The sequence below is a fragment of the Mya arenaria genome, chromosome 2, assembly GCF_026914265.1.
Source record: "Mya arenaria isolate MELC-2E11 chromosome 2, ASM2691426v1".
NCBI lineage: Eukaryota > Metazoa > Mollusca > Bivalvia > Myida > Myidae > Mya > Mya arenaria.
In genome coordinates, this window is record NC_069123.1 from 30,725,366 (window position 1) to 30,739,857 (window position 14,492).

General features: G+C 33.6%; 1 protein-coding gene across 1 annotated transcript; it reads right to left on the reverse strand.

Annotated features, from left to right (window-relative positions):
- Positions 1-212: 212 nt before the first annotated feature.
- Positions 213-10,875, reverse strand: LOC128243608 (uncharacterized). The gene is made up of 6 exons (XM_052961484.1): positions 10,532-10,875; positions 5,066-5,159; positions 4,524-4,847; positions 4,051-4,093; positions 3,542-3,652; positions 213-2,917 (listed from the first exon to the last, which is right to left on the reverse strand). The coding sequence occupies exons 1-6, from the start codon at positions 10,594-10,596 to the stop codon at positions 2,520-2,522; spliced, it is 1,035 nt and encodes a 344-aa protein (XP_052817444.1). The 5' UTR covers positions 10,597-10,875; the 3' UTR covers positions 213-2,519.
- Between the last annotated feature and the right edge of the window lie 3,617 nt (positions 10,876-14,492).

Sequence of the window (14,492 nt, forward strand, 5' to 3'; positions counted from 1 at the left end):
TTTCCGTAACTAATGCGTCGCTCTAGCCCCATTAACATAAATAGTAAATACTTATAATAATAATCGAGTTATAACATTAACCATAATGCAATATACTTATCAAAAGGACCAAGTAGTACATGTACTACTTTGAATTATGCTTCAAGACATATGGTCGAGTTCATGGAACACTGCTCATGGTAGACATGACGGTGAAAAAATTAAACGACGTATTTCTCATTAGATTTTTTAATTCATTTCCAAATAAATCAAATGCATTCATCAGTATTAATATTCACATTTATACATGAACAGTTATGATATGAAGTTACAATATACGTTGTCAACAACAAAATGGTGACCGTTTAAAGCAATTTATACAGGAAAAGTGGCCAAAGTCGATACAAAAACAACACATCAAACTTCAATAAGATATAAGTATTACAGGTTTAACTATGAACTAGCTGAGCATCAAAACGTCTTACGAATACTTCTATTGAAATGTGTCACCTGTGATGTTTTTTTCAAGTACATTAATCCAACAGCACATACATTTTAAGGAGTTTTGATTTTGCACATTCTGAAAATTGAATCTTGACAACAATAATGGCTAAACAAGCTAAGACAGCTATAACCCCCGCCTCATGGGGCATTTTTTGGAACTAAAGCCAATCAATGGTATTGGTAGTTTCTCAGGAACATAAGAAATGCGTAAAATTAAGAAAGGGCAATAACTCTTTCAAAAAAGGTCAAATTGATAAAGCCTGACAAATTGCGCTGCATCACTTTATAGTCATAAATGTGAAAGGAGTTGCGAAGAAACCAATTTTAAATGTAAAATAGGCAAAGGGCAATAACTCTTTCAAAAATGGTCAAATCAGGAAAGTTCGACAATATGCGCTGCTTCACTTTATGATCATCAATCTGTGAAAGTTTGGTAGAAATTACATGAAAAACTTAAGAGGAGTTGCGAAGAAACCAATTTTAAATGCAAAAAAGGGCAATAACTCTTTTAAAAATGGCCGAATCATGAAAGCCCGACAATATGCACTGCTTCACTATTTGGTCATCAATCTGTGAAAGTTTGGTAGAAATCGCATAAAAACGTAAGAGGAGTTGCGAAGAAACCAATTTCAAATGTAAAAATAAACAAATGGCTATAACTCTTTCAAAAATGGTTGAATCACAAAAGCCCGACAATATGCCCTGCGTCACTATATATTAATTAATCTGTGAAAGTTTGGTAGAAATCGCATGAAAAACGTAAGAGAAGTTGCGAAGAAACCAATTTTAAAGGTAAACTAAGCAAAGGGCAATAACTCTTTCAAAAATGGTCAAATCACAAAAGCCAGACAATCTGCGCTGCTTAACTTTATGATCATCAATCTGTGAATGTTTGGTAGAAATAGCATGAAAAACATAAGAGAAGTTGCGAAGAAACCAATTTCAAATGTAAAAATAAACAAATCGCTATAACTCTTTCAAAAATGGTTGAATCTGGAAAGCCCGACAATATGCGCTGCTTCACTTTATGCTCATCAATCTGTGAACGTTTGGTAGAAATCACATGAAAAACGTAAGAGCAGTTGCAAAGAAACCAATTTTAAATGTAAAATAAGCAAAGGGCAATAACTCTTTCAAAAATAGTCGAATCGGGAAAGCCAGACAATATGCGCTGCTTAACTTTATGATAATCAATCTGTGAAAGTTTGGTAAAATCGCATGAAAAACGTAAGAGGAGTTGCGAAGAAACCAATTTTAAATGCAAAATAAGGAAAGGGCGATAACTCTTTCAAAAATGGTCAAATCAGGAAAGCCCGACAATATGCGCTGTTTCACTTTATGATCATCAATCTGTAAAAGTTTGGTAGAAATCGCATGAAAAACGTAAGAGCAGTTGCGAAGAAACCAATTTTAAATGTAAAATAACAAGGGCCAATAACTCTTTCAAAAATAGTCGAATCGGGAAAGCCAGACAATATGCGCTGCTTCACTTTATGATAATCAATCTGTGAAAGTTTGGTAAAATCGCATGAAAAACATAAGAGGAGCTGCGAAGAAACCAATTTTAAATGTAAAATAAGCAAAGGGCAATAAGTCTTTCAAAAATGGTTGAATCTGGAAAGCCCGACAATAAGCGCTGCTTCACTTTATGATCATCAATCTGTGAATGTTTGGTAGAAATCGCATGAAAAACATAAGAGGAGTTGCGAAGAAACCAATTTTAAATGTAAAATAAGCAAAGGGTAATAACTCTTTCAAAAATGGTCGAATCGGGAAAGCCCGACAATATGCACTGCTTCACTTTATGATCATAAATCTGTGAAAGTTTGGTAGAAATCGCATGAGAAATGTAAGAGGAGATGCAAAGAAATGAATGTGGGCCGGACGGACACACACCACACACACACACACACACACACGGAATCGCGCCTACCATTACTATATCCCCTCGCCTTTTCAAGGCGGGGGATAAAAATATCTTCCGTGTCGTCTTATCTATCTTGTAATAGATAAGTAGAATTTCTTTTATACTCGAATTAGGCCATGTCGTAAGTGTAGTATGCAGTGAATTGATCGTTAGAAAAGTTACGAGTGAAATAGTTCTGGTCGCTGACAGACACAGATATTCTATCATGCATATGAAGTTTAAAAACCGCGGATAAAAGACTTGTAAAAACACCGTTGTCGGATTCTTTGATAGATCTTTTGTGTTGCATAAGAACACCAGTCGTTCCAAATTTGTGGGAAAGAAGATTAACATGGTGACTGAATATTGTTGTTGTAATGTTCGTTCCTGTCGTATTAACATTCAGCGTTGAAGACACTATGTAGTATCCGGGTCTCTTGACGAAGATTTCCCCCTCAAGCTCGAGATGAATGCATTTGTTTGAAGTAAATGTGCGATTGTTCTTGTTCCAACGAAGTTTTGAATGACCTATACAAGAAAAATATAAAACTCGCATGTTGATTTAAATATTGATCGAGACTACAGAAACAAGTCCAGTAACTGAAAGTTAAAACATAAACCAGTCCAATGGCACTGTGTCAACGCCAAGGACACTAAACAGAAAAAAAACAAACATTCACAGACCAGAAACACGGAACTACGACCCAAAACTCCACAACTGACACACTACGGCTGTGAAAATAGTTTGTTTATATTTTAAATAATACCGTATGAACATTAAATTATCACTTTGTATTTAAACTGTTTTAAATATTACTTTCATTTCCTAAAGACTGGCAGAACAATGGAAGGATATTATATTTATTGAACCTGCAACCTCCATCTTATTGGCTCCTTCACATTTTGCAAAAGTGATGTGTTCGTAAGTTTCAATATATTGATTTAATATGTTTCTTTCTCGGAATGGACGAAAGAAATCGATTCTCGACCGTGGATAAATGTAGCTGATATACTGACAGTTAAGATAATTCGGACTTTATAAAGGGAGTCCCTGTTCAAAGAATACACATTAATCAAAAATGAATTGTCTTTATGTTTATGAATATTCCATTAAAAGGCTCACTAAAACTTCGTTGATGTTATTAAGATTACCTTGGACTATGTCACTTGGAACGCTATCTACCACTCCAACCAGTTTAGCTGTAGGCGTTTTGATTTCCACCCAGTCACAGTCGGTGATAAACGATTCTCCAACAAGTAGACCTGTATTAAGGTTATTTATATCAAGAATCATTTTGTGAATTTTTTATACTTGTTAAAAACCTACACAATTAAAGGAAAAAAAGCATTCTAAAAGTTGTGAATAAGAATTAAAACACGTTTATGAAACAATTTAAATTCATTAATTGAAAAGTTTTGCTAGATTTAATATTTTGAAATTTTGCATTATCTGTATAAATTTGTCACCATCTTCTTCACAAATCAATTTTTATTTCATTTTTGGATATGCACATTTCGTTGTAAATAAACTGAATGTCTAATAATTATGATCAATTTAATTAAATCATTATTTCTGCAAACTTATTTTTTGGAAATCTGCAATTTCTATTTTGTATTCATTATAAACAGATAATGATACGAATTCTAACCATCTTATTTACTTGGATTTGCTTGATTGTTTTCGAAGTATTGCTTCGTCATCTCCTGAGGAAAAAACACAAAACCATTAAAACATAAGCACAGCATAAATTTAAGTATAAGTAAGGTTTGTTGGATGGTTTTAGTAACGGGAAACATCGATAATTAAACTTTTGTTTTAAACACTATTATATTAATAAATTCTTCGATTCATTTCGTTAATTGTTATCAGTTAAAAGTGCATTTTATACTTTTACCACCAGCAAAGAAGTTGTTTAATTTCCCCCCAAATCCCCCTGTCAACAATTAAAACAAAATGAATTTCGAGTCTGAGGAAGGGGTGTAAGTGAAAAGGTTACGCCCGTAAGTAATGCCCCCTCTAACGTCAACTCCTGGATCCGTCACTGACTGCGACAAACATTTGTTTGTGGTTTAAAATGGAAGATTAATTTTAGAAGGCATGATACAGATTAAACAAAAGCAAAATGATCCGCACTTTTTTTATGCGAAGCTCCATAACTCTGCGAATGGGACCACAGCACACAGAATCGTTATATATTTGTCTCCATGCATCAATAACGTTTCCTGTGTCATTGTATGGTTGCGTGATATCATTGCATGGAACACAGTACGTGCTGCTTTCCAATGGCGGCGGTTCCCTATGGAATCTCCACGATACAGTCAGTATGAACAAAAGGAGTAGCTGTACAATTTTCAGTGTGACTAATCCAGTACATGTATATCGTAATTTTCTTTCAGACCAGCAATCAAGTCCCATCTTTTGCGAGATATACGGCCTGCAGGGGGTTCTCTTGGTTCCCTATTTTCCATATGAATAGACGTATTAACATGCACGAATTATTTGAATGTATCATACTTTTTGTTACACAATCGCATCACTAAGGTAAGAACATAAATCATAAATTATAATAAAAAAATAAGAATAAGAGATATAGCATTTAATATATTTCTTGGTTTGTTAATATGACGTTGATTTTTTGTTAAATTGCATTTACTTACATGATAATTTGCACTTACCCTCCCCTTTGACCGGGCTTGGGACCGGCAGACTTTGTCTGGCAGGGTTACGGTATTCTCCATAGATTTATCGACTTCGAACGAAGGCAAAAAACTGCAAAGTGAATCGTTTTACATGGGTTATAAGAATTATTTACAGCGACAAGCAGAAATAGGTCATATATTTAGTTTCAGAATGGCCGGTTTATGTGCGTAAAATCTGTTTACAAAATGAGCAATACCTTCGAAATACCAATGACCCTTAAAAAGGTTACAACGTGGATGGCGGTATATGTTATATTCCTTTATTACGATAGTCTACCGCGTTTTAGTTCTGTACGTTCTGGTGCCGTATTCATAAATTTTCTTAGTGAACGTTTTCCGATTTTGATCGAACAATTACCACCTCCCTCTATTACCGGGGTCGGATCTAAGATTTGACAAAATAGGGGGCGTACTTTAGAAAACATAAGCTTTAGACATGCGCCCCTCCTTCAGAAGCGAAACAGTATTTGGTAAAAAGGGCTGGCAGCAGGGGGGTACTCCCAACAAATTCTAGTCCAAAATGGTGTATTTTGGGCATATATTATTACGGGGGGGGGGGGGGGGGGGGGGTCGCCATGTATATTGTTTTATAACCATTCAAGCAAAATCGGCGACTTAAACTGAAAAAAAGTGCCTCTACACTGTTTTTCCTATATTCGAGTACCGGGGGTCGTTGAGATGTGTGCCTGACGTATCGGTGGGTACTACTAGAACAACCACACCTGCATGTTTGACGTCTCGATGACTTAGATGAGGTGCAAGCTATTGCAGGGGTGTTTCCGGGTTGTTGTTTTTTTTTGTGCTATTGTATCGTGTATAGTATTCGATTACGGGAGCAGGACTTTTCAACCCCAAGATTTTTCAACCCCTTCTAAAAACGAAGACTTTTCAACCCCTACCTGTTTGGACTTGTCAACCCCTAAATTAAAGACTTTTCAACCCCTATATCAATGATTTTTCAACCCCTATTATTTGGATTTTTTTGTCATTGTTTTTTTTGCATAAAACTTAACACATTATTTGGAAATAAATTTGTTTGTTATTTTTATGCTTTTAGAGCACACTTCAATAATAGCAATTAACACATTGTTATTGAAATACAATTAAAGATGTGTTTGACCAAACTTTTGTTGTCTAGAAAACAAAATAATTGCATCGAAGGTGTCTTTTTAAGTCCGTGCCAGGACGCACTACTTAGCATACCTATCAAGACTGGCTACGGCACTGTCAATCATACAATTTAATGAAAATTCTGGTAAAATAAATGACTGAAACTGAACAGAAAACATCCCAGAGCACACCACAGATGATCTAGGAACCAACACATTTTCACACACACAGACCAGTTTCTGCCTCGGTTTGAAATATGCCCTTGGCTACGGCACTGATATTGATATTTCAGTACAGTTTGATTTTTGTTGTTGATAATGTAATCAATTATGTATTATCTAATAATTCTGAGAATTGGGGGTAGGGTAATAAGTTAAAATTAAGCTTATTTTTGTTTGGTTTTTAAATCCGGAAATCATACACAATATTTATCAAGCTGCTCATGGTTTGAAATGATGGCCATCAGGGTATTACAACCTTAATTAACTGTCACTTTCAAGTCACTATAACCTAAATTAAAGGTGTTATGAAGCCTCATAATCCCATAGGACTTTATGACCATGTTACATGTCTTGCCCATTAAAGGATGTGTGACATTCATTCCATTCTTAAATTGCATAAAACAATACAACGCTTATAGCATTTTTTACATAACATAACATAACATAACATAACATAAGTTTTATTAGCATTAATGTTGTGGCAACATCATAGCCATGCAAAAAATAACATACAATGAAATACAGTGGTACAAGTACACAATAACACAAACTTTTACACAGAAGAAGAGTGAACATTTAATTTCCACTTCTGTTGCAAAATGAAAAATAAACAAACTTTGATAAATTTAGAAGTAATTTTGGCGATTTAGTTATCATGAGGTTTTCGAATTTTGTTAATGTTGGCCATCTGCAGTAAAAATTGCTTAAATACTTTTTTCGCAGTTCTCTGTGTTGTTACAATTATTACATAATCTTTCGTGCCGACGCGTATTAGTATATCTGCCTATTTCTATTTGTAGATCGTGAGATGAAGTTCTTAGTTTGGTTAAAGCAATTCTAAATTTATTTTCAGTAATATCACTAAGGTACGTTTCCTGATCAAACTCGTGTTTAATTAATGAATATGAGCAAAGTTTAGGTAGGTTGTTTATTTGTCCATACCATGTCTGTTTATAATTGTCGATTATTCTTTGCCTTTTAGGTATTATATCAATAGATAACGTATCTTGATTAAGCCAAATGTTAGTCATCCCAAGGCGATTCAATAAGGTTTGTATATGATAAGCCCAATTATTACCGTTATACGTAGTATCATTGGTAATGTCATCACGTAGCATATTATATACTATTTTGATCAGGCTATTATTCGGTGAGTTAAGAATTTTTATCCAGTATCTGATCATTATAATCGTTCTATGAATTTTCATTGGGACCCTTCCTAATTCACCATACAAACATTCTAAATTTGTTGATCGTTTAACACATAATAATTTTCTGCAAAATTTAGTATGTATCATTTCAACATCTTTGGCATCGTGAAAACCCCATACTTCTGCCGAATAGTTAAGAACTGGTGTCACTAGACTATCAAATAATTTTTTTTTTCTTTTATAGGTAGGTGCGGTTGGCTGAATACAATAAACAAATTATGCATAGAATATGAGGCGTGCTGTGCTAATCGCTTTTGTGTTCTGTTCCAGTTATTGTTCTTATATAAATGCGTCCCAAGATATTTAAAGGAAGTAACCATTTCTATCTCGGCGTCGTAGAGATAAAATTGGTAGGCTGTGTGACGGCCCTTTTCAAAAATCATAGCTTTCGTTTTTTAGCATTAATTTTTAACCCCCAGGTGTTACAATACTCTTGGAGATCATTTAACATGCATTGTAGAGAGTTTGGGTTATGTGATAATAAAGCTGCGTCATCCGCAAACATTAGGAGAAATACCTTTATGTCGTTTATAGTAAATATTCCTTCCCGATTACTGTTAATATTAGACGTGACGTCATTCACGAAGAATAAAAATAATAAACTTGAACTCGGGCAGCCTTGTTTCAGGCCAGTGCCAGATTCGAACTAGTCTGATCTTGACTGTTTGTATCTAACACAACATTTGACCGCAGAATACATCGCCTTAAGTGAAAGTACTATTTTAGAGCTTACATTTTCTTGTATGAGCTTTGTCCAAAGCTTAATTCTATCGATTTTGTCATATGCCTTTTCATAATCAACAAAAATGCAATACAGTTTTTTACCACCATTAAGGGTTTTAGCAATGATAGAGAATAACACGAATATACAAGCAATAGTCGGTTTTCCTTTCTGGAAACCAAATTGTGAATCGCTTATTTTTTCAATGTTAATTGCCCATTTAGTCAGCCTATTTAATAATATCTGAGAATACACCTTACTTAATATATTGCTTAACGTAATGCCTCTATAATTTTTAGGTTCACTAGCGTTACCACCTTTAAATATTGGTGTTATTATACCTTCTCCCCATGACTGCGGGTATTCTGCGCTATTAAACATTCTGTTATACAATTTGAGCAAATATGGGGAAGTAATTTCAAATGAATTCTTAAAAATTTCCGCAATTAACATATCATTGCCGGGACTTTTCCCGCTTTTTTGAGAAAATATAGCATTCTTGAGTTCCGATTCCGAGATAATCCCATCCAGCGTTTCATCCGCCAAAAAGGGAACATTAAAATTTTGTTCATTATTTGTAGCACCAAAAAGGTTATTAAAATGATCATACAAATCATCAATAGATAAACCTTCAGAGCTGGGTATATTTTTCTTGTACTGGTTTTTGATATTTTTCCAAAACTGTTTTGGTATTGTTTTTGCCAGCTTAGCAATTCTAACACCCTCATTTTTAAGGAAGAGTTTCTTTTCTTTTCGTTTAATCCTATTATATGTTTTTTAACATTAAAGTATTCCTGACGTAACTGGATATTATGTTTATTTTTTACGAATCTATTTCGAGCCTCCTTAAATGCTTTTCTAGCATTGTAACACTCTGAGTTAAACCATTTCTTTTTGTTTGCTATATTCTTCTTATTATTATTAGTAGTAGTAGTTTAAATATATCACTTCATAATAGAATGGGTTTTTTTTAACCTAAGAAAAGCATTTAGCACTTAGTGATAAAGACCGTTTATTCTCTTCCGGAGATTTTTGAAAATTGGCTTAATGTTGTTTATTCACTCTTTAAAAATATTTCATCCTGGCTTGACATAATTATTATTCTATGTTATTCTTTTTGTAATTTGATAGCATTTGAAACTCAATGTATAATATATTTTGAACAACTTTGAACTCAATGTATACTTTTGTATTTCTTAAACTTTCTCTGCTAAATATAGATATTTTGAAATATTATGAAGACTTTTATTTGAAGTTCAACTCATTTTGTGTTTTAAATTTCTTTTTAGTTCTATGTATTTTGGACAAACATAAAGAAAAGATATTCTGTTTTAACTAATTGTGAGAGTAGTGCAATGCACATGATATATTGTGTGAGGATTTCCTCAGGGAGGTAAGGGGGGTTTATAACTAAGCGATTAAAAACAGCTAAATGAACAGTCATGCATTTTTTTATTTTTTTATTTCCATGTTAATATTTTACGGATGATTGTATTCTCATGTGTTTCAAGAATGTATATTTTGTGTTTGTTATATTTTTTTCTTAATATATTCTTAATTTCTTTAAAATAGATTTCAAAATCTATTGCTTATTGTTGTACTTATTATCAAATAAAAGGTGAGATAGTAAGGGGTTGAAAAGTCTTTGTTTATTAGGGGTTGAAAAGTCATTGGTTTAAGGGGGGTTGAAAAGTCTTAGCACTTTTAGGGGTTGAATTGACAAAGGGGTTGAAAAGTCTTTGATTTCACAAATGACAAATGGGTTGAAAAGTATTGGGGTTGAAAAGTCTGACAGCCTCGATTACAATGTGTACTCTATTTCGTTTCGAAAATGTATTTAATGCATGCTACACATTCAAACTTGTACTTCGACTTGCACTTCCTTATTTCTTAACTCTTTTGTGGGTTTCTTGTTTAGTTTTTTGCAATTGTGTTTGTATCATATTGTACATTGTTCAACCGATGTTACCATTGTTGCTTTTGCATATTTCTAATATACATAGTTGTTGTCATGGGCCGGTGGCCTTAAGCAAATAAACTATTGAACTTGAACTCGATAATCGAGAAAACTAAAACAAAAAAACAATTAATACTTATTTCCGAAGTTTGATAATAATTAACAGACGATGGCAAACAAAGAAAGTTAATTTACAAAAGAAATTCAAAATAATAGTCAAACCTTATCTCTCTAGCCTTTATACTTGACTGTCCCGAGTCTAATACGTCCATGTCAATTGACTTCATAATTCTTCTTGTTTCGGTACTGTTGTTTTTTTGTCATTTATGAGATAAGCATGCGATATCATTTTACTATTGGTCAGTACTGTACAATAGTATTTGTTTAAACGTATCGTGTTTTAGGTTTTCATAAAATATATATGGAAAGAAATTATTGATATAAAAGGTATCTTAAACGTAGACATCCTCGGAAGACACACAATTATAATAAAACGATACTTTCCACATATCACTTTCTTATAAACAAGCCAATTGTGTTTCAACGAAACGACATTTAAACACATGTGTTAACCGTCGATACGCGTATATCAAGTCACGTGACCGTATGCGATTACAGTCCGGTTACCGGTTTAAAGGGAACCTGGTCAAATAGCCCCCAAGTCAAATAGCCCCCATTTTGGTCAAATTGCCCCCACACTTTTTGTGAAATAGCCCCCACTGCGAAAAAAATGGTCAAAACGCCCCCATTTTGGTCAAATAGCCCCCACTTATTTTTTAATTAAAAAATATATTTGAAGGTAAGTTGTTATATTTTTAAGATATTTGAATGTAAGTTGTAATATTTTTAAGATATCTGAATGTATATTTGAAGGTAAGGCAAAAAAAAAGTTCTCGTTTCTGGTCACCCGACCGACCGTACTTTTTACTCCCCGACGGTACTTTTTTTGCCCCAAAATCGATTTTTGTAGACCCGAGTCCCGGGAGAACGGTATTGGATACGAAAAAAAACATGCTATCTGACAAGGATATTTAAACAGGGCTTTCAATGGACCCCACCTCTCGTGAGATATCGTCAGTGACCCGAAGTTCGCAAGTAAATGTCACCTTTGACCGGAGAAAATTTCAGTACAAGAGTCGTTAGTCCTGAAACTGAAGATCAATGGGGCCGCAAACCATGTGCTGAATGTTTGTTTATTCAATTATTTGACACCGGCCTGCTAAAAAGGATTTCCTCTACATATGTGCACACCGTCCCAAAAACAAAGAAACAGAAGCATAGTGACAGCTGCATAAGGATAATCAATTTTGGAACATGCCGATTTTTGCGAAAATGCATGGAAACCAGTTATATAAGAATGCTGACCAAAAAATAGATCGCAGATTTATATATTCAAGTTCAAAAATTGATGTTTTAAGCATTTCGGTTTTAGCCATAAAATGTTAATTTTCGAACGGAAAAATGAAAATCTGCAACCTGATTTTTTGTCAGCAATATTTTAGCACTGGTTTGCAGATATTTACGCAAAATTGCTCTTTCCAAGACAAAAAATAAAAAAGTTTTCAAAACGGTAAATCTGTGAGAGTGCAGCTTTAAGTTTGATGCTTAATCAATATTAAATGAATGAAAAAACACCAAAAACCAAATACCTTATGACTTAAAAAGTTTAACAATCAAAATGTAGATTTGATGTTATAATATATTATTTATAAGTAATATTTTAAAACGTTTGTTATTCTTACTTGGTAAAAATTTTCAGATTTATTAATATATACAAAAATTAATAATGTTAATTGCACTTCATTTTGTAAAAATAAAGGTTAAAAAGTCGTTTAAAATAACATAAGGCCTAAAAAAAAAAATGTCCGTTTCGGGTAACCCGACCCTACCTACCTATAAAAATGCGCCGACCCTAACTATTTGTTTCCGTTTCTGAGCAAAATTTTTTATTTGTTAGCGAATAGAGAGTTACGAAGGGCGGATAAATGCAGATTTTAATCAGAATTATTGTTTATATGATAAAACAAAGTCAGGCAATGACAGTAATGTAGGAAAGACTGCCATGTGCAAGAAAACACTCTGAACTTACGACAGATTTTGAAAAAAAAAATCCCTACCTAGAAATTTTGGGAAGGTTACCCTAAACAAACAATTATATTTTTTTGGCCTGTGGGTGGGGGCTATTTGACCAAAATGGGGGCTTTTTGACTTGGGGGCTATTTGACTTGGAGGCTATTTGACTAGGAAGCGTTTAAAGATACTCTATAATATACAATGTGGTATGATATACGATTGGATGCTATACGGTTATTCAATTCTATTCTAACAGAACCATTTCATAGTTGTTTTAAGCATTTTTATATAAATTTGATAATTTGGTTAGATATTTTCAAGCTATATCATCGGTTACCATTTCCTATGTGTGCTAACATGCAAGACCTTAACCAGAATTTCTAAGTCGCATAATAAAGGGGCAAAAATGATATATTATAAAAGATAGAGTTATCTTACTTGATTAAATAAGAAGGTTAAATAGATGGGAGCCTGTGTGTAAAGTTTCAATGCAATACATGATGTATTCGCTGAGGTATTGACTTACATGTGGTTACATGCAAAACCTTAACCAGAATTTCTATGTCGAATAAAAAAAGGGGCCATTATTTTAATTGAATGCAACTGTGGAGTTATCTTACTTGGTTATTTAAGTAGATTGGATGGTTGAGTACCATTGTATAAAGTCTCAATGCAATCCATCAAGTAATTGCTGAGATATTAACCTATCCCGTGCCAAAAAAGGTTCGCTAAAGCTAAGCTAAAAGCTGAGCTAAAAGCACAGCTAAAAGCATAGCTAAAAGCTTAGCGGTATTGGCCCGAAAAAGCGTAGCTTTTTGGGAAAAAAAACAACACAGCTGCTGCGCTAAAGCTATGCTTTTTGCCAAAATAGCTTAGCTAATTTCTTAAAAAAGCTCAGCTCTTGGTGATATTGGGCAAAATAGCTAAGCTATTTTTATGAAAAGCGCAGCTTTATGGCGGTATTGGCCCAAAATCTAAGCTTTTTGATGGAGCTGCGCTTTTTCTTAAATAGCTAAGCTAATTATGAAAAGCGCAGCTTTATGGCGGTATTGGCCCAAAAGCTTAGCTTTTTCTAAAATAGCTTAGCTAATTATGAAAAACGCAACTTTATGGCGGTATTGGCCCAAAAGCTAAGCTTTTTGATGGAGCTGCGCTTTTTCTTAAATAGCTAAGCTAATTATGAAAAGCGCAGCTTTATGGCGGTATTGGCCCAAAAGCTTAGCTTTTTCTAAAATAGCTTAGCTAATTATGAAAAGCGCAGCTTTATGGCCGTATTGGCCCAAAAGCTTAGCTTTTTCTAAAATAGCTTAGCTAATTATAAAAAGCGCAGCTTTATGGCGGTATTGGCCCAAAAGCTTAGCTTTTTCTAAAATAGCTTAGCTAATTATGAAAAGCGCAGCTTTATGGCGGTATTGGCCCAAAAGCTTAGCTTTTTCTAAAATAGCTTAGCTAGTTATGAAAAGCGCAGCTTTATGGCAGAATTGGCCCAAAAGCTTAGCTTTTGGATGGGACTGTGTGTACCCCTTTCAAATAGCTTAGCTAATTTAGCGCAGCTTTTTAAAAAAAACAACGTAGCTCCTATTTTCATAAAAAAATACCACAGGTGATGAAAAGATTTTACAAAAAAACGCACTAAATACACACTTGAGTGTATCTAAAGTGCATTTTTTAACAAAAATATACGCTTCAAACGGAATTAAACAAAAAAAAATGCACCAAGTGTGTTTAAACCGCGTTATATAAATATATTGAACCATCAAAAATAGAACACATTTGAATAAATACATAGACATTTTGCTTTATTTAAATTTCCTAAACATGAGTTTGTGTTACATATATTGTTATTATTTCATATTTAATTTTACATGACACCTTGTAACTGGACATAATGTATTTACAGACAGACACACAAGTACATATTTGTCAAATTTAGCAATAATAAAATAACCTTTTACTCAGTGGCAAAATTAATTGATAGAAAATCATGAAACTGTTAAAGCTACAAATTGGAAAATGACAGTCTCAAGGATCTTTTGTTATATTTTTGTCAAATCTAGAGATTCCTGACAGCTCTGGAATAAAACAGGGTATCATATTTTAAATATGTAAT